The sequence below is a fragment of the Cynocephalus volans genome, chromosome 5, assembly GCF_027409185.1.
Source record: "Cynocephalus volans isolate mCynVol1 chromosome 5, mCynVol1.pri, whole genome shotgun sequence".
NCBI lineage: Eukaryota > Metazoa > Chordata > Mammalia > Dermoptera > Cynocephalidae > Cynocephalus > Cynocephalus volans.
Genome location: NC_084464.1, coordinates 89,976,465 through 89,998,130, shown reverse-complemented (window position 1 = coordinate 89,998,130; position 21,666 = coordinate 89,976,465). Strand labels below are relative to the sequence as shown.

The 21,666-nt window shown below is 31.0% G+C and overlaps 1 protein-coding gene across 22 annotated transcripts in view; it reads left to right on the top strand.

The window, feature by feature from the left end:
• Positions 1-21,666, top strand: part of SNX14 (sorting nexin 14) — an 88,388-nt gene that overhangs the window by 41,115 nt on the left and 25,607 nt on the right. For 17 of the 22 annotated variants that reach the window (XR_010023702.1, XM_063098161.1, XM_063098151.1 and 14 more), the window contains 11 exons: positions 528-572; positions 679-759; positions 857-971; positions 6,358-6,513; positions 6,875-6,999; positions 7,512-7,570; positions 9,757-9,783; positions 12,014-12,146; positions 16,292-16,493; positions 18,703-18,786; positions 20,540-20,640. Coding sequence is in view for 21 of the 22 variants with exons in the window: in XM_063098161.1 (XP_062954231.1) it covers positions 528-572; positions 679-759; positions 857-971; positions 6,358-6,513; positions 6,875-6,999; positions 7,512-7,570; positions 9,757-9,783; positions 12,014-12,146; positions 16,292-16,493; positions 18,703-18,786; positions 20,540-20,640 (1,128 nt within the window). In the remaining variant the exon portion in view is untranslated. The remainder of the gene's footprint in view (positions 1-527; positions 573-678; positions 760-856; positions 972-6,357; positions 6,514-6,874; positions 7,000-7,511; positions 7,571-9,756; positions 9,784-12,013; positions 12,147-16,291; positions 16,494-18,702; positions 18,787-20,539; positions 20,641-21,666) is intronic. The other 5 variants (XM_063098155.1, XM_063098163.1, XM_063098154.1 and 2 more) reach the window with 2 other exon arrangements.

Below are 21,666 nucleotides of genomic sequence, written 5' to 3'. Positions count from 1 at the left end.
ACCATTCTACTTTCTTTCTCTATGAATTTGACTACTCTAGGTGCCTCATTTAAGTGGAATTATATAGTATTTGTCTTTTTGTGATTGTCTTATTTCACTTAGCCAAATGTCCTCAAGTTTGTCCATGTTGTAACATGTGTGAGAATTTCTTTCCTTTTCAAGACTGAGTAATATTCTATTATTTGTATATTCCACATTTTGCTCATCCATTCATCCATCAACAGACACTTGGGATGCTTCCACCTTTGATCCAGTAGGATTTTGAAGAAACAGAAGTAGTTTATAAACATTTTAGATGTCAAAAAGTCAGAATAGCTTTTCTTTGCCCATTTTCACAAAGGTTTAGAACATGCATTATAGATTTTTTAATAAGTCTCTATGTAATACATAAGTGCAGATACTTTGCAACTGCTCCATTTGTGTCTTCATTTTTCTAGAAACTTTTATAATATGATAAAAGTTCTAAGAATTCTGGGCAGAATACAGTAATGGAATTATTTTGACCTATATTTATTATTTTCCATTAGGATACTGTGAATCATTTGCTTATAATCTTCATAGATGACAGTCCGGTGAGTACTGAACATATTAGAAAGCACTTCAGATTGCATTGAATTTTGATTTTCATGTCAAATTGAATGGGAATTTTACTGAGTTAATAATTCTGTTTCTTCAAAGCCTGAAAAAGCTACTGAACCCGCTTCCCCATTGGTTCCATTCTTGCAAAAATTTGCAGAACCTAGAAATAAGAAGCCATCTGTAAGTATTTTCAGCCATAACATTATTTTTTATAATAAACAGTTTTAGAATGCATTTATATAGCTTTAACTTACTCTTCCTCCCATATTGTATCAAGGTGCTGAAATTAGAATTGAAGCAAATCAGAGAGCAACAAGATCTTTTGTTTCGTTTTATGAACTTTCTGAAACAAGAAGGAGCAGTACATGTGTTGCAGTTTTGTCTGACTGTGGGTGAGGCCTACTTTTGTATTTCACTAGAAAGTCATTTTTAAACATTTTAGTGTATTTGAATATTTAGATCAGATCTGATGTTGTGGTAGCCATCTATCATTGTACTAAATTTCATTTGCTAGATATTCTAAGAGTACCTATTGGTTTCTGCCAAATGTGTACTCCTTTCCATATTGGAACATAATCTATCACTGACTTCAGTCAAATCCCAGGGGCAGAAAAAATACTACTGGAAATTCAGTATAATGAAAATATGTTAAAGACCCAACCAGTAGCCCATATCAGTAGCACTTTGTCACAGTTTTTATTAAGAATTATTTTGATTAAATAATCAGATATAGAAATGTTTTATTTTGACTGTAAACTCCATAACAACATGGATTACCGGATTTATGAGAAACTTTATGGACTATCTATGAAAAGATTTTTTTTAAGTGAATCTAATTCCTTTTTAAAATATAACTTTAAAAAATTGATTTCTAATTTACACAGTGAAAAGTTATAATTTACACTGTGAAACTTATAGAATTTAAATGTACAGATTGATCAGTTTTATACATGTGTACATCCATGTAACTTACATGTTTATCAAAATAAAGAACATTTCCATCATCCCAGAAAGTTCCTTTAGGGTCCTTCCCAAGAGACACTCCTGCCCCCACTCCTGCCGAAAGCAATCACTGGTTTCTTTTACCACAGATTAGTTTTGCTGTACAATTTTCTCATATAAATGGAATCACATAATGTAAACTCTTTTGTGCCTGGCTTTATTCATTCAGGGTCATGCTTTTCATGATTCATCCATGTTGTTGTGTAGATCTGTAGATTGCTCTTTTTTTTATTGCTGAGTAGTATTCCATTGTACTGCACAGTTTCTTTATCCATTCTCCTTATAGGTAGGTCTCTGTACTGCTTCCACTTTTGGGCTCTTTTGGATAAAGCTGCTATGAGCATTCTTGCACAAGGCTTTCTTTGGGAATATGTTTGATAACTGGATGTAGAATTGCTAGGTTGCTAGGTCGCAGGATAAATATATGTTTCATTTTATAAGAAGCTGCTAAATTGTTCTCCAAAGTGGTTGTACTATTTTACTTTCTGGTTTCTTCACATCTTTACCAAAATTTGGTGGTGTTTATCTTTTTAGTATTAGCCATTTTATGGGGTGTATGGTGGTATCTTGTGGTTTTAATTTGCTTTTCTCTGACTCATGATGTTGAGCAGTATAATATGCTTACTGGCCTTTTGATCATCTTCCTATGGAAGTGTATAAGTCTTTTGCCTATTTTTTACTAAATTTCTTTTTTTGTCATTAAATTATAGGAGTTCTTTATATATTCTGGATACAATCTTCTGTATTATGAATGTATTCTTCCAGAGTATGGCTTGTCTTTTCATTTTCTGAATACTGTCTTTTGATGAGCAGAACTTTTAAATTTTGATGAAATCCAGTATATCAATTTTTAATTTTATGGTTAGTGTTTTCCATGTCTTCCATAAGAAATCTTTGCCTACCCTAAGTCAAGATAATATTCTCCTGTGTTTTTCTCTGGATGTATTATAGTTTTAGATTTTTACTTGTAGATTATGATATATCTTGAAATAATTTTTGTGTTAGTATTAGGGGTGGAGGTTCACTTTGTAGAGACATTTCTTTCCTATCTTGCATTTCTTTGAGAGCTTTGTCAAATCATTTGACTGTGTATGTGTGGGTCCGTTTCTGAATTGTATTCTCTTCCATTGATCCATTTTTCACAGTCTTGATTACTTTGGCTATATGCTCTTAAGTGTTGAAATCAGTTGGTCTAAGGCTTTCTACTTTGTTCTTTTTCAAGATTGTTTTGGCTGTTACAGGTTCTTTGCATTCCCATGTAAATTGTGGGATCAGATTGCCCATTTACACAAACACATACACATGTGTACACACACACACACACACGCACGCACGCACACACACACACAAACACACACTCCCTGCCTGCCTGCCTGCCTGGATTTTTTTGATTGAGATTGTATCGAATCTAGAGGTCAACTTGGGAAGTAATGACATCTGAACACTATTTTGGCTTCCAGTGCATGAGCATGGTATATTTTTCCATCTATTACAGTCTTAATTTCTCTTCACAATGTCTTGTAATTTCAATGTAGGTCTTTATGTTTTGGGATAGATTTGCATATGATATTTAAAATAATTTTTCAAACTGTTGCTAATATATAGACATTGAATTGGATTTTTATATATTGACTTTGTAATTTGTAATATTGCTAAATTCATTTATTACTTCTAGTAGCTTTTTTGTAGATTTCTCTAGGATTTTCAACATACACAATCATGTCATTTGCATATACAGTTTTACTTTTACTTTTATCATGTTTATAACTTTTATTTCTTTTTCTTGCCTCTTGCAATGGCTAGGATCTTCACCACAATGTTTAATTGAAGTGGTGAAAGCTTACATCCTTATTTTGTTCCTGATCTTAGGGAGAAATAATTTATTTTTTGTACCATTATGTATGATATTAGTCTGTGTTTTTTGTAGATTTCTTTGATCAGATTGGGAAGGTTTCCTTCTGTTCTTAGTTTCAGCGCTTTTATCATGAGTGGTTATTGAATTTATTTGAATACCTTTACTGTATCTCAACTCACAAGCTATTTTATTGTCATCAAGTTATTCCTAATGTTCCCTCATTATGGAGCTATAGTGAATTCCTCTATTGGTAATTTGTTCTTTCATTTTTCTTAATATATGTTGTTAGAGGTTTATCAAATTTATTAATATTTTTGACTTGTTGATTTTCTACTTTTATTTTTATTATTTCCTTTCTTCTCCTTAGAGTTCACTTTGTACTTTTCCTAAAAGGCTAGAGCATAGATGATTAATTTATACATCTTTCTTTTTTTTTTTTTTTTTTTTGCGATATAGGCATTTAAAGTTATAAATTTTCTTCTATGGATTGCTATAGCTGAGTTCCAAAATTTTTGATATGTTGTATATTCAATTTGAAATACTAAAAAAATTGTCATTCAGTTTGAAATATTAAAAAATTTCCTATGTGGTTTATCATTTGACCCTTGATTGTTGTGAAGTGTATTGTTAAATTTACAAACATTTGTGGATTTTTTGAGAGATCTTATTGTGATTGATTTCTAATTTAATAGTTTTCTGATCAAACAACAGTTTCTATATGATTTCAGTCCATTGGAATTCATTGAAACTTGTTTTAAGGCCCATCTAAATAGTCTGTCTTAGTGAATGTTCCATGGGCATGTGAGGAGACTATTCTGTTATGGTGAGCAGTGTTTTCTAACTGTCAGTTAGGTTAAATCGATAGTGTTGTTCAAATATTCTGTATTTCTGATTTTTTAATGAATTTGTTATTTCTCCCTTTAGTATTGTTAATTTTGTTTCAGGCATTTTGAACTTTATTATGAGGCACAGACATATTTAAGATTGTTATATCTTCTTGATAAATTTATCCTTTTATAAAATGCTCCTCTTTATCTCTGGTGATTCTCTGTCTTGAAGTCTACTTTGTTTAATATTAATATAGCCATGCCATCTTTCTTTATACTTAAATTTACACTTGTATATCTTTTTCTATCCAAAATGTTTAATGTATTTCTTACAAAAAGCATATAGTTGATTTCGCTTTTTAAAAAAATCTAGTTTGATAATCTTTCCTTTTTAATTGGTGTGCTTAGTGTATTTACACTATATAATTATTGTATGTTTGTTGTTAGGACTTCTGCCTTAGTGTTTGTTTTGTATTTGTTCTGTATGTTGTTTGTTCCTCTTTTCCTTTTTTTCTGCCTTTTTTGGGGTTACTTGAATATTTTTTAGCATTCCTTTTTATCTCTTCTATTGACTTTTTATATCTGTTATATTTTCTTATTTTGTTTTAGTGGTTGCTTAGAGATTACAGTATCTGTCTTTCATTTATCACAATCTTCATTTAAAATTTTTTTACTGCTTCAGGAACAATTTAAGAACCTCAGTGTACCTCATGTTATCCTCTTCTTGACTATTGTCCCCCTGTTGTCATATATTTTAATTCTATATGGTACATATTTAATTCCCACAGTACGTTATTTCTTCTTTAAGTAGTCAGTACTTTTCCAGTACTTTTCTAGTATCGTTTCCCTTCTGCTGAATGAAATCCTTTTCACATATCTTGCGGTATAAATCTACTGGAGGTAAATTTTCTTAGCTTTCATCTGTCTGAAAAGATGTTTACTTTGTCTTCATTTTTGAAGGATGTTTTCACTGAATATGAAATTCTTGGTTGATAGTTTTTTTCTTTTAGCATTTTAAAGTCATTCTTCCATTGTTTTCTGGACAGTTGTTCTCAGTGAGAAATCAGCTTCTAGTCTTATGTTTGTTTTTCCATATAATATGTCCCTCTTCTCCGTGACTGCTTTTATAAAAATTTTTTTTTTTTGGTTTTCAGCAATTTGACTGTAATGTATAGTTTTCTTTTTATTTATTCTGCTTGGATTTTACTAAGATTCTTGGATATTTGGGTTGGTGTCTTTCATAAATTTTGAAAATTCTTGGCTATTATCTCTTCAAATATTCTGCCTCATATTCTTTTCCTTTTGCAACTCTAATTATATCGTGTATTGTCATAATGGAATGACAGTTATATGCTGTTATCCCATAGATCTTATATGCTCTGTCCCAGCTCATTTTTTTTAATTCCTTTTTTTTTTCTCTTTGTGTTTCAGTTTGAGTAATTCAGAATTAATGGGTAAACTCCTTATTAACACCTGTTGGAATGAAAAAAAAAGTCAATATTTGGGCTATCCTAATGCTACCATCTCTCATTTTAGAAAAAAAGATTCATTTGTTCAGACTCTTAGTTCTACCACTAACTAGTCTGTAGCCTCCACGATGAGGGAAATATTGTTTTAAAACATTGATTGGAACTAAAAAAGTCTTCATTTTCATTGTTACTTAGTAAATCAGATTTCAAAGTGTTAAAAGATCTTTGGTATAAGAAATTAATACAATGTGTTCTTTAAATGCAATTTAGAAATGTGTTTACTATACTAAATTTTAGCAAATTTGTGTTTCTACTCATGTATGAGGGTACTTTCAAAAGTTCATGGAAAGATTTGTGTTATCTTTCACTTCTGTTTTTCCACAAACTTTTGGAAGTATCCTCATATTTATACATTTTATATTAAAATATAAAAATTTGGTTGACTGCATTTCTTTTTCATCTGAGTATTCTCAATTAAATGTTTTTAAAAAGCTTAAAATGATGAATTAAATTATAATTGCTACTTTTAATATTGGCTACCGGTAGAATGGGAATATGAAGTTTTCATGAATAGTTGTATATTAAAATAATTTATTTTTTTCTTCTACTTACCCTGATTTGTTAGAGGAATTTAATGATAGAATTTTGCGACCAGAGTTATCGAATGATGAAATGCTCTCTCTCCATGAAGAATTGCAGAAGATTTATAAAACATATTGTTTGGATGAAAGTATTGACAAAATTAGATTTGATCCCTTCATTGTAGAAGAGATTCAAAGAAGTAAGTCAAAGATGATAATAACAATGAATTCTATAGCTCTTACAGTTTTCAAGAGTTTTGCCATGTATTCTTTGTTTATTATTAAAACAGCTGTGTGAGGTACGTGGACAGCTATTATCCTATTTTATAATAAGACGAAAGCTTTGAGGAAGAAACTTATTCACAATCCACATAAATATTTGTCAGAACCAGAGCTTTGTTCTAATTTCTCATTCTGGTGTGATTTTTGCAGTTGGGTTTCTGTAAAACATAGTTTTAGTGTTGTTTGTATGCTCTTTCACTACAGTGAATTGTAAACTATAATACATAATGTATTTATGCTGTTCATAAATAATTTCTACAATAGAATTTTTTTAAATAGTTGCTGAAGGCCCATACGTAGATGTTGTGAAACTTCAAACTATGAGATGTCTTTTTGAAGCTTATGAACATGTTCTTTCTCTCTTGGAGAATGTGTTTACCCCTATGTTCTGTCACAGTGATGAGGTAAGTCAAAATATTAACCTTGTTTGAGGATTTTTATACAGAATTTAATATCTCTGATGTTGTTAGATGAATGATTCAAATAACAAAATAAAGAGGAAAGTAAAACAAGATTAACAAACTAAATACCTTTTTCCCTATACAACTTAATAGAGATTAAAATTTAATTGTAAAAACAATTCTCACTATTGAAACCATGTTTATATTTATGTGACTCAATAGATTAGGACCAAATTGGTTTACTTGATTTGCTGTATACCTGAGTGGCTTTGTAGTACTGTGGTGATACAGAAACCTCATTCTTCTGGTTTACACATTATTTATAGACCTGTGGAAATCATATGGCAGGAATATCTCCATTTGCAATACTTTAATCCTTACACTTTTTGACTGTGGTTGTGTTCACTTGATTTAAATAACTTTTTCTTTAAACTGGAAAGAAGTAAGGTAAAGTAGTATGTTTCAATGTCGAATGTTAGTTTAATAAATCATAATTGTTATTTATTATTTTGAAGTATTTCAGACAACTTTTAAGAGGTGCAGAATCACCAACACGCAATTCAAAATTCAACAGGTAGGTATATTTAACTATATGTATGTTTCGCTAATGCTCAGCATTCTGTAATAAATCATTGTCTTTATTAGTTATTTTTATGAATGAATATGTAGTTCCATTGCTATATGAGTAGGTAAGACATTTCACTAATGAATTGTAGAACTGTACTACATATAGTAACTTGAAAATGCCTGAAACTTTTTAAGAAAAACTAAAACTTTTAATGATATATATACTGTTGCCTTCTTAATCTTATAATTAATACATATTAATACTTGATTACCAATTTTATTGGAGACTATGGACTGCGTGCATAGGTGAAATCTGCAGATAACTCAGAATTTTAGATAGTAGTTTTTGTTTTTTGCTTTATGTTTTTTTTAGAGAAAACTTTGTTAGAATACTTACTGGATAGAAAATAGAGGGGATTTTCTCCTTTCCTTTGTGGCTCTCTGGAAATGTTAGAGTGCAGTTAAATAATGTAAAGAAAGGCAGCAGAAGAGAGAAGCTGTATCCCTTTATAAACCAGATAATTAATGTCCTGATTTGTTTTTACAATGTTATATGTACAGAATTTGACACAGACATCAAATCTGTAAATCTATAGAATAGATAGTCACATGGTTCTCAACACCTTCCAGTTTGAGTTAGTATGTAATAAACATATAATAAATGGGAGATGTGGTACAAAGAGAGAAGTACATAAGTCAGAAAATAGAGAAGTTTTTTAGTTTATGTAAACATAAATCTGAAAACCTTAACCATGGGGAGATTATATTGCACTTTTTGATATAACCAAGTGTTATAGGAATAGATTTGAGTTTTCTTGAATGTTGAATATTAATTCTTATATAATTGCCTCAGTAGAAGTAGTATACATGAAATAACCTTTCTGAAGTGTGGAAAATATCTGTATGATTCTTTGTAAAAATATCACTTCTTTGCTTTTTTCCTGAGGGTATATGTTATAACCATAAAGATAGATTTCATTTAACAAAAATCATACCCATGCTATTTAAAGTACCATCCTTTGCCCAATCTACATGTGTCTTTTTTCATTCGAATACTTTTTCAAGGACTTTGATTAAATTTCCCAGCATACTTGTGAAGAATGTGGAATGTATCCTTGTTTACACATTTACGATGTTTGGAGTCTCATATTAGGATATTGAGCTTAATGAAATGCCTATATAGGACCACTGAAGGGGAAGTGGTTCTGTGATCTAAGCCTGCTTGGTAGCTAAATGTAAGTCAAGTTTATAACTTCAGAGACAGAAAGCTTTCTTTGCCACTTTTAGAACACCAGATGTCTTCAGCATATTGAGGCACTAATTTATTGGCTTTACTATTAAACAAAAAAATAGAAAGGAAATAAGGGTTCTTTTCATTCTGGGTAATGATTATGGCCTTTCAAAATGTATTTGTTTTATATCAACCTGACATTATATTAATTATCAATCTTGTTAGACTCTGCTTCTGTGATAACTTAATGATTCATTTACCTATGTAGAATAAGTAAAAGCGTTTATTTAACATTCTTTTGGTGACAATTTAGAGTAGCTTTGCTAATTTGTTCTTAAATGACTTAGTAAAATATTTTTATGTTTTATGTCTACATTTTATTTAATTGTATTTTAAAAGTAAAATTTTAATACATATTGTCAATCTTGTTCTCTGTTTCATTGTATAGACAAAGCATAACTTGTTTTTTAATTTTTAGGGGTCTTTTGTTAACTTTGCTTCTTAGCTTGAAACATAATTTTTTGAATACTCAAGCTAAAAACATGTGGAGCATGTGTGATTTATATCTAATATTGACACGAGTTCCATGTTGGAAAATATGGGTTTGTTTTTTGTGCCAAGTTTTTGGTGGTGTGGTCTCCGCATACTTTCCACTATATCAAACAAATAGTATGCCTAAGGGCAGAAAAATACAGAATTATTTCCTGACATGTTGAATTTTTGAGAACTTTTTTTTAATGATCTAGACTTTATACTCGAAAACCCAAAAAATAGCCTTACTTTATTTCTCATACCTTCATCATGTTATTTGTAAGGATTTCTTCCCTTTGCAAAGATGAATGCTATTCACTTGTGTAACTTTTAAAGCTTTTAAATTTTTGTGTTCTAAAGTGAAATTTGTGTAATATCTGGGCTTTCTCTCTCTCCTCTCCTTGTATAATTTCACCTATCTGTTATTGCAGAGGTAGCCTAAGTTTGGATGATTTTCGGTAAGTTTTTAGCTTGTGATTCTTTTCAGTATAAATTATCTGTTTAAATCCAGAAAACACATCCCAAAAACTAAAGAGGAAAAAAAGTGAAACACTGTGCTGTTACTGCCTTTATATCAGTATTTAGGATAACGTTTTAAAATGAATCTCTACTTTGATTCTAGATAACTCCTTTTTGAAGTAGCATGTTATATGTAATCATAAAATAAAAATGTGCCCTGGTACCTTTAAGATATTTTTGTTATTTATTTTGCTAGTATCTCACTTTTTCAAGGCTGCTGACTCATTTTTTGTTGTTGTTGATTTTGCTAAGTTATTTTTAGAATTATTTGTTTAAAGAGCTTTTTTTTTTTAAGTAAGAAGTATAACAATGTTTCTGTATTCTAGGGATAATCACAAACAAGTGAGATATTTTAAAAATATGCCATATTGTGTGAGTCCCAATTGTTTTACAATCTCTAGATTCTAGAGACTAGAATAATTAGATCCTAGAGATTTTAATAATGTTTTGTCAACATTTTCGTATTTGTCTTTGGAAACATTTCTTCTATCAGAACTGTGTCTACAATTCTGGATTTTTAGAACACACTAATTATGTGCTTGTTTAGATAAAATAATATAGTTTAAGTACCCTTTTTACTACTTCCTACTTAGTGTTTTTTCAGTTTTAAAGCAGTTTAATTTGCTCCTCAGACAAGTATGAAATATGTCACTGTATACCTGGTGTTTTCAAACTTGATCAATTTACTTTTATTTTTGTAATTGTTGCATTATTTAAGTAAATAAACTTTGCTTATAGAAGTAATAGCTATCCATTAACTTAAGCATTCAAAGCAAATTTTCTCAGATTTTAAAATAGTCATTTTTATTTGGTTATCTGTTGTAAGGGCAGTATTACATAGTAAGCATGAGTTTTAAGTTGGAATAAAAGTTACGGTTTTATTTGTTGAAACATGGGGCAGTAGGCTCTAGTGGAGGACATTTTTTGGCTACTTTTTTTTTTTTCTTGCTTTCCAGCTACTGCTTTCAGAAGTTCACTGTTGAAAAAAATTGTTAATATTTTTGGCAGAGCAGGCTGCTTCCTTGGGTTACATTTGCTTTTATCCTTATGCTCATTGCTAATCCTTCCCTTTGGCAGTTTTTCTTTTTATTACTTTGAAGTTAAATAAGATGCACTTTTTTTTTTCTGAGCACCAAGAGGCCGAGGACAGGCTAAATAAGATGCCTTTTATACCTCATTCCTCTTTTTGAGTATTCATATGATTATAAAGTTAAATTTTGCTTGAACATTTGTCAGTCATATAGGACAAAATTTCTGTTGAATTCCATCTGAAAATGAAGTGCTGGGCTGAGCCCATGGCACACTCGGGAGAGTGCGGCGCTGGGATCGCGGCGACGCTCCCGCCACGGGTTCGGATCCTATATAGGAATGGCCGGTGCACTCACTGGCTGAGTGCCGGTCACGAAAAAAAGACAAAAAAAAAAAAATGAAAATGAAGTGCTGACAAGGTCATAGTTTTATACTTTCTTCTTTTGCATTGTTAATTTAGTAGTACAATTAGTCTAATTGAACTAAGTCTTAACACATTTTTTGTATCTGTTTCAAAATATGACAATAAGAGCTATATACCACTGGGGGGGCGGGGTTCTGATTTTTTTTTTTCTTTTGGCAACTAATTACAGTACAGCATTGCTTATTTTTATTTTAACTCTTCAGAAAGTTAGCTGACAAACTGCTCATTAGGTATTCTGATATAATAATTTAAAGTCGTGTAAAACTTATTTTTATTTTTTTATTTTTTTTGTGGTGAGAATGTTTTTTTAAAAATTTTTTTAAATTTTAACTTCTCAATGTACATTGTAGTTGATTTTCGTGTCCCTTTACCTGGTCCTCTTTCCCTCTGATTTAAAAAAAAAATTAGTTCAGTTAACGTTTTGAAGTTAATAGATAAATTTCAAATGTTTATTAATAAATATTGTCCCATTTATTCATCCTCCAAATTTAAACTTTTTTTTTTTTAAACCAAATTTAAATTTTAAATGCTCTGTCATTTTTGGCTTCTGAGATATTGAGACTTAATCTATGACTGAAACTCCTAAAGTTATGTCAACTATGCTTTGTTTACCATTTGAAAAAAACTATTTTTCTTTTTCTTAATTATTCTTTACAGTAAACTGGACTGTCATGATAATTTGCTATGAACCTGATACATTTTTGTTTAATATTTAGGAGCACACAGAAAAGAGGAGAATCATTTGGAATCAGCAGAATAGGTAGCAAAATTAAAGGAGTATTCAAGAGTACCACAATGGAAGGAGCTATGTTGCCTAATTACGGTTTAGCTGAAGGTGAAGATGACTTTGTAAGTACAAATTTTTCAATTTGATGTATGTATAACTTTATACTTACTATACCATAAAAATTTTGATAAGCTCACGTTATTTTCCCTCTTTTATCTTCTTACTTAAGATTTCCTTTGTATTCCCATCCTTTAATTAGTTGTTATAGTTTCTTGGTACTACTCTAATTTTAAAAATTCCTGAGCACTAAGTTATTGATTATTAAGGCATAATGGTTTTTGTTAAGCTGAGATCCTTCTAGTAGTCAAACAATTTACCATCTTTTGGTTAGGCTTTTACTTTATATCCTAATGTTATGTCTTTCCAACCATATGCTCCAGGTATACGGAGCTGTTAATAGATGCCCTAACTGTTTGCTGCTTAGGCTGTAGTCTGTGGACCAGCAACATTGGCATTACCTGGGAGCTTGTTATAAATGCAGAATCTCAGGCCCCATACTAGACCTACTGAATCAATTTGAATTTTAACAAGATCTTCACATAATTTATATGCACATTTTACTTACTGTACTATTTTATTTCTCTGTACCTTTGGGTATGATGTCCTGCTTGAAATACCCTTCCTTCCTTTATTTACCTAGAAAATTAAATTTGTATGTCTTTCAAATCTCAGCTACTCCCATAAACCCTTACCTGAGTCCCCAAGTAGAACTGAACATTCCCTCCTTTAGTGCCCCCATTATATGATATGCTAAAGCATACACCATATTGTATTTGAAATTATATGTTCATTATTGCCTCCCTTACCAGATAGTGAGTCCCATAAGGAAATATATTGTCTCATTTGTGCTTTTAGTTTGCTTAACAAATCTTTATTACACAGTGATCTTGGGTCCTCATTTTGCCTTTTAATGATCTTGGGCAATGGGGATGAAAAGATGATTAAGACATAGACTTTGCCCCTTTACCATTTCCTTTTGACCTCTGTCCCATTGCACTGATGAATTGTTGAAAGTTTCACCAATTCTTCATAATAACTTAAATGGAACAAAATCTTATTTAAGCCCTTTTTTCCTTTTAAGATAATTCAAATACAACACTTTTTTCTCTTTACGTCCTTAATTTTCCTTAAAAGTGTGGGTAGAAGTGACATTAGACAGAGAAAGGAGTCTTTTTCAAATAATCTTTATATTTTTTAATTTTAAACATATTATAGTCTCAATTTTTAAATAACATAGAAAAGTGGGGAAAAAGTTTAAATACCACTTATCCTACTGCCCAATCCTACTATTAATAGTTTGATTATTTTCTTTTTTAAAATATACCTTTCTCTTTCCACCCCTGTGGAATATGTTCATTTTGCTGTCCTGCTTTCTCCCCACTTAATATTATAACGAAATTATTTGTCCATGTTATTGTGAACTTTCAAAACGTAAGTTTTTGAAATACAAGTTGTTCTTTTGCTTCAGAAATGGGAGAATATCTTTAAAAAGCTAGGAAAGTTTGTTTTGTTTTGTAGTGGCCCAAGGAAGAAGGAAATTATTAACTGGAAGTAAAGATAGTAATAATAGAAAGTAGGAGAAGCAGGCAAACTAATCTCTAATACTCAAAAGAAAAGACAGGGGTAATAGGGTACCAACCTAGACTGAGATGGTGCCCCTTAGGATTTAGAAGGCATTGTGCTGGTTCTAAGCTGTGGGTCCTTGTCTTGTTTAGTAAGTTGAGTGGAAAGGGAAGTTGCCATTCTCATTGTCAGGGATATAGTGGTTTATGATCTGAAACGGGGTCTTGGAAGGCATTGTGTTTTAGAGAACTTGATGTGATCAATTGGCAGCAGTGTCTACTTGTTATTGATCTTGGGCAAGTTGATTAATTTTATTGTGATTCTCAATTCTCATAACTATATGAATGCAAGTTATGGATTAAATCAGCATATGTATGCTCCACTGGGAACTAAAGCCCTGTACAGTAGACCCTTGAACGACATTAGGGGTGCCAACCCCCGTGCAGTCAAAAGTCTGCTTATAACTTTTGACTCCCCAATCTCTTAACTACTTAACTACCACTTAACTGTTACTTAACTACTTAACTACTGATAGCCTACTGATAGCCTGTTAGTTAGGCCACTTAACTGTTTGTTATAAATTTCCAATACATTTATTGAAAAAAAATCCATGTAAAAGTGGACCTATGCAGTTCAAACCCATGTTGTTCAAAGGTCAGCTATATATGATTAGGTCTGTCTGAAAATGCATTTCTGTCCAAGTTCAGAACTAATTTACAAATAAACTTTTGGAACATAATGTGCCCACTGATAAGATGGCTGTTATCTCCATATAGAAAAAGATGATAAGAAACATTAACATTTCTTAAGGAAATAGGGGGACATTTCCTCACCTTTTATCTCTGCTTCCCTTACTCTCATCCTCTTGTTAGATCATCTGTTTGAAAACAAAAAAGTACTTGGTTTTTCTTCGTTAACATTTTGGTTTCAGTATTTACTTTTTTTCAAATAACATTAAAGGAAGCCTTGAAAATTCTTAGAGAAATATTGTCCTAGATGTTTTTCATTAGGTTCTGTTGCTATAATCACCATTTAAATGGTTTAAATGGAAACTAATAAATTACAAAACATTATCCTTTGTTCATTGATATTTTTATGTTGCTAAGAATTTTGTTCTTCTATTTTGTTTCTTAGACTGATTTTGAGGGATTCCTTCTATTTAAGAATGTCCATTTGTCTTTGGCTTTTAGTCAGTTTGTTAAACAAATTCTCTGTTATTTTATGATCCACTTTATCCTCTTTCCTCAGAAGCCACATCCATGAGCAAAAATACAGTTGTAATAACCATGGAAAATGCTACCTTGAACCTTACGTTCTAAGCAGTGGGGTGAACATTTCCCTCACACATACTTCTCTGTTTTTTTCCAAGTTTATGAGGAGATAACTTTGTTCCATAAAAGGCAAAAACCCATGACCTATAATCTGTTTTTATAGTTTCATTCTTTTAGGTCTTGAAGTTGTTTTCAACAGAGCATTAAGAAGTCCTCCTAAGATCGGTAGCAGTCTTAGTAGGTGATTATGGAAAGTGAGTTTAGGACAAGAACAGAAAAAAACAAAGGGGCTTTGTGGAGGAGGAAATGAATTTTCTTAGAAGAGAGTCAGGTACCAGGTATGGGAACAAAGAAGAACTGATAGTGACAGTGGGGTACTAGGGTTCTGAAAATAAATTCCTCCCTTGTACTGGTTTGCTCTGACTGGGCTATTCAGAATTCCCATAATTTGTCTTAAAAATTCTTTGACTCATTGCTGTAAAAAAAGTGTGTTCAAGATGAATGAGTTTCGTTTATATTTTGCTCCCTTTAACATGAATAAGAGATATTTAAATGACCAGGTGTTTATAGTGTGCCGGAGTCAAAGGCTCTCTTCCAATTGAAAGAACTAGAGAGAGTTTTTTATATCTTTATGTGTGTATATTTCTAGAACATGTGGGTTTTTAAAAAATAATTATTTTATTTTTAGATATTTAAAAGATTTACTATTTCAACCATATTAAAGTTTTAGAAGTGAGGATATAAAAAAAAATCTTAATTTTATAGAGGTGGATCTCTTTCAGACCTTTTTTCCTATTTTATGTTATTTAATGCTGCAGTGAAATATGTTTATACTTGTCTTTTTCAGTTTTTAAAAAAATTTATTTGGAGTAAATATTTTCATTATAATAAATTCCCAGAAATGAAATTACTTGTTCTAAACTGTTTTATGGCTCTTTATAGATACATATTGCCAAAACACTTTCCAGAAGGGTTATACCAGTATACCTTGTATATCACAGATCCAGTTTAGTTGTGCAGTCTCCATCAATGGCTATAATCACTTATAAAATTTTACATTTCTAAATGAAAAATATCCATACATTAATTTTTTCTGTATTTGTGTACTTTTAATATTTTTTCATAATGTTCACATCTGTTCTATATTTTCTATTGTATGCAGGTGATGTATCAAAACCTGGAGTTGATGCTAGTAACTTGTTAGTTTTATCTTTTTATCTTTACTTTTTTGATAAGAAATTCGATATCACTTAATTTCCAAAGACTTAAAAATTATCAGATTTTATGGGCATATTACTTTATAGTTGTACTTCATATATTATATTTCTTAAGGTACTGGAAATATCAAATTCATCCTGGTTATTTTTTTCGAGATTGAAGAAGGTATTGTTGTAATGGAAGATGATTCTCCAGTGGAGGCTGTGAGCACACCTAATACTCCCCGAAACCTTGCTGCATGGAAAATTAGCATTCCATATGTAGACTTTTTTGAGGATCCCTCCTCTGAAAGGAAGGAGAAAAAGGAGAGAATTCCTGTGTTTTGTATTGATGTTGAAAGAAATGATAGAAGAGCAGGTAGGATGCTTTATGAGTACCTTTCTTAAAAGATGCCTATAGGTCTGTCTTTATCATGTATGATAAACATTTCACCATTTCTAACTATTGAATATGACTGCATATCCAAAAGATAAGTGTGCAGAACACTTACTGAAAATTGAATGAAAGCTTGGGATTTCAGGTTATTCTCTGTTGTCAGTTAACTAACTAACTCATTCAACCAACGTTACTGAGTAGTAGATGCCTATGAGACACCTGACAGTCCAGCAAGGCATTTTATATAATGTTCTTTTAATGGTTTTCCATCATCATTAGCTATTATACTTGACTATCATTAATGCAGATAGCACTTTCAGGTATTATACCAATTTAATTAAGACAGCATTTTCCCTCCCTCATTGTTGAACTGATAAGAATATGATCAAACATAACTTTAAAAGTTTTCTTTATGTTTTGCTATCTTTTTTCTTTGGGTTGTTTCAGGTATGGACTGTAATAGAGAGAGGGATTAAATAGCATTCATAGTGAGTTAAACAGTCACTAGTCTGGATTTTGTCTAAGAGGTGGGGAAGTCTGTAAGTAAAAGCACAAAGTCATGGACATTTGGGGAATGATGAGCAGAAAAACAAAAGTTGAGCTCAGGAAGAGGAAACTATCTGTGAGGAAAGAAGAGGAAAAAATGGCAATGCTAGGAAACAGTTTTGAGAGGAGTAACTAAGTGGTAGAGTGAAGGTTAGTGCTAATTATTCCCCTTATTTATTTTTCAAAAGTATTAGTTTTCTGATTTTTCTCAGAAACTGATCCTATTTCAAGAACATAGGAATGGGGAAGGAAGAGAAGCTAGCTGTGATTTCTCCTGTTGTAATTAAGTACCAGGCAGGGTCTTGCTCTATCCAGGACTGAGGCAAGGCTGCTTGATTTTGCTATGGTTGCTGTTTAGTCTTGTTAGTTGCTGTTCTCTTAACATTCTAGTAGGTGTACAGCCAAACCATTGGTGAAATTACAGCCTGATTTCGGTTTCAAACTTAGTTTTGTTTGGGAATATACCTTTGTTTTTGCCTTTTGAACAACCATCTTTAGTTTTTGTGCTTTATTTAGAAAGGTTTGGCTTAATAATTTAAACATAAAATTAAAAACCAAAAAAATCTTTAAAATTGTATTTAAAGATAATTTTTGTCAGCAATGCTGCAGACTTTTACTGTCAGTGTAATGTACTCTAGGAAACCATGGCTATTAGGGAGAAAAAAGTGTATCATTTACTTCATTGATTTTATATATGTTGTAAAATGGTAATTTCAGGATTTTAAAAACCAAAACTAAATATAATATAGATCTTCTAAGACCAGTGTTGAAGAAGGAATCTGGAATTTGCTTTATAGGTTGTGACTATATCAGGTTGATTTTTTTCTGAATACATATACTGTTTTGCAGTTATTGTGGTTTTAGTTGACTTGATCCATTGTATTCTCAGAGCAATGCTAAAATGTATGTGGATTATTTTATGTTATAAGTGCAATTATTCTACATCTAAGCAAACTAAAGTACAGTGAGTTTAAGTTGTTTGTACAAGGCCACATAGTAAATGGGGGAGACTGGGATTAGAATAGGCAGTCTGACCCCAGACTCATTCTTTAAACCATTACTTTGTGCTGTCCAGTATGGTAGCCAGTAGCCACGTGCCAATTAAAATTTAATCATATTAAAATTTCCATTCTTTAGTTTTAGTAGCTATATTTCAAGTGCTCAGTGGCAACACGTAGCTAGTAGCTACAAAGTTAGTGCAGATAAATAGAACATTTTTATAATGGCAGAAAGTTTTATTGGACAGTGCTGCTCTGTATTATATTAGGATAATTTAGCAAATATCGCAGAGACCCAAAATCAATTACAAATTTTTATGACGTGCATTGTTTTGGTGATGTTTTCAAAGTAATCATAATTGCATAATTTTTTGAAGTTTCTGCTGTCCACCTTTATGATTCTGTTGTAGAAAAAGTATATTTTCTTGAGATGACTTTATAAATAGATGAAATTTGTCAATCTCTCCTAGGTAATTTTAAATTTAAATAATATGGATAAATATGTTAATAATGTGATGCCAAAAGTAATAAATTATTAAGACTGTGAAGTAACTTCCAGCTTTATATTTTTAATGTTTTAAATACAGAATCCTTATAACGGGTTGTAAAATTAATTGTTGCTCAGTGTATATTCATTTAATTTACAGTTGGGCATGAGCCTGAACATTGGTCTGTTTATAGAAGATACCTTGAATTCTATGTACTTGAATCAAAACTAACAGAATTTCATGGTATGTTTTTTTTTTTTTGTATAAAAGACTGCATTTCAGCATTAGCCTTCTTGGAAGCTGTTGTACCAGATTAATATTTTTAATTTTTAAGTAATTGGTTTTTTAATTTTTATATATTTTTAAATTTTAATTTATTTTATTTATTGAATCAAAATTGATTATACATATTTTGGGGGTTCAGCATTGAGATATGTTGATCAAATCAATATTACTAGCATATATATTGTTACAAATCGTAATTATTCTTTATGCCCCTTGTCCACTCTCTCCCCATCCCCCACTCTAATTTTAAGTAATTGTACTGAAAAAATATAACAGTGGCACTTGTGTACACTTTTATTTATAATAGGAGTGTACTATTTTTATATTTGTATTTTTGCTTATCTGTATTTTTAAAGTTTTTGCATTGCACATTAACCACATTTTTAATAATAAAACTAAATTTTAAAAGATAGTTTATTCTTTAACTATGTTTTAGAAAAGGTTCTAAAACAATTTAAGTTTTGTTTATCTTGATGTGGTGGAAAATTTATACCAGACTTTCAGAGTTGCTTCGTTCTTTTACCACTGTCTTCCTTGGTAAACATGTTTGCTGTGCTTCATGCCAAATGTTCTGATTTTGCTCTTAGATTTAGATGTGGAAACAAAACTTGTAGTTGAATGTTTCTTTTGAGGGTAGATCAATTGGAAAAGAAAGGACTTTACCTTTTTAGTTTTTCCTATCACTCTGTCTTATCTCTTTATTTTAGTTAATATCAGGGGTATAGTTATGAAGTTTTTTAGTGATTTTGTAGATAGGTTAGTTTTATTGTTGTGTTCTGAATCTTTTTATTTTAGAAAAGTTCTGTGGAATGTGCCCTCATCCCAATTCGGGTTGGTTCTGAATTGAGAAGGGCAAGGAGTCTTCTTTACTTTGCTGTAAGAGCAAACAAAGCCCGTGATAGGAAGAGAAAGAATGCAAGCTCTCACTCCATAGTTTTTGCCTAGATTTATCTTTAAATGTTTTTTTCTCTTTGTTGCAGTGCCTTCCTTGTCTTGTTCTTTCTCTGAGAATGTTTCTTTTTTGTGTAATGTTGAGAGAAGATAATTTATCTCCATACTTTAAAGTCTTGGATCAACCAAAGTTGATTGGATTCCCGTTATCGTTCCTTTTTGATACTAGAATTCCCAAAGCCAGCCCTATCTGAGAAAATGCATCCATGGTTTTTAAATTTTGTTTTTAAACTTATGTAACATTAACAAAGTGCTACTTTTTTTTCCCCCTATGAGAGAGTAGGTATTTCTTCATTAATATTTTGGGTTTTTTGGCAGTTGGCCAGTATGGGGATCCGAACTCCTTGACCTTGGTGTTAAGGGGTTAAGGCTGCACTCAACTGAGCTAGCCTGCCAGCCCAGTAAGATTTTGTTTAATGGAATCCCACCAAGTCAAAAATAATCCCATGATAAATTTTCAAAGTTGATTTACTAGTACAGAAGGCTAAAAAAATCTGTGTCAATGAAGAGTGGTTGTTGAGAGAATATGATAGTTTGGATATCAATAGACTCAAGTTCTTTGGCCTAGACTTCTGACTTGAAACTCTCTGATTTTGTGAGGAATATTTAAAGGATTATGTCACATCTCTACAAGGCAGTGTTGTAAATCTGAATTTGCCATAGTAAATTTTTTTTTTTTTTATAGCCATAGTAAATTTTAAATTAGGTTTTTAAAATAGTAGCAGAACTTAGTAGTAATTGTAATATGTATTAATTTCAGGCACATTTCCTGATGCCCAGCTTCCTTCTAAGAGGATCATTGGTCCCAAAAATTACGAATTCTTAAAGTCAAAGAGAGAAGAGTTTCAGGAATATCTACAGGTATAGTGCCAGCTATGTTACTTAATTGAAAACATTGCTAATTGTAGCATTTTCCAATTTGTCTCTTTTTCTCTTGTCCATATGTATTTTGCTTTATAAATAACTATCCATGTGGATTTTCAAATTAATTAAAAAATTTTTTCTATGTAGTTTTTAAAAGGAGTTTTTGTCAAGAGTATACTTTTTTTTTTTTTTTTAATTGATAACCAGTGAAATATCTGATATTTTCTTAGGGGGAAAGTCTTTAATTAGCTTTAAACTAATTAAAATTTGGTGTTGGACGTTAAAGAAAGAAAAACTGTTGGTGTGAAAGATTAAATGCATTCTGAGAAACTGGGTAGTTTTTGTTTGTTCCGTTTTCTCTGTTTGATTTTGTGTTTAGCACTTTAACTTTGGAATCTTTCCCTTCAGTCCCTTTCATTTTGTAGCTCCTAGATGTTTTTCCAGTTCTGTGGGATCTCTCTTGACCATTCACCACTTGGAATTGAATTCCATTTTCTCACTATGTGCACATTGTATTATGTAAATAATGTAATTCGTATATTATTTCAATAGATGGTAGAATCAGCTTAAAAGTTACTTATTCGAGACATCTGCCTCTCCAAAATTAATTACCACCTTTCCTTATCAAGTGCAAACACCAAAGAGAGGATACTTTTATTTGTTGGGGGAAAAAAAGTCTCATTTTATTTGGGTGTGGAATTTTATCATTTTTGTTATGTGCTAATTTCAATTAAAATAAATACTTTTTAAATTAAAAATTAGCAGAAAACAAAAAAGAAAAAAATTCAGGATATTTATATTTTATTTCCAGTATCTGAACTGTTGAATGCTTTCAAATCAGAGTATTTTAATATAATTTTTTTGTGTATGAATATTGAAATATGAAATAACTATTAACTACTGCAAGGATGTTTGATTACAACAGAAACCTGTGTCTTTGTTGATACCATTGACCCATTCAACTAGAGTACCTCATTCTAGAAGAAATATTTTTAGTAATATGGATTTAAATTAGAGATTGCT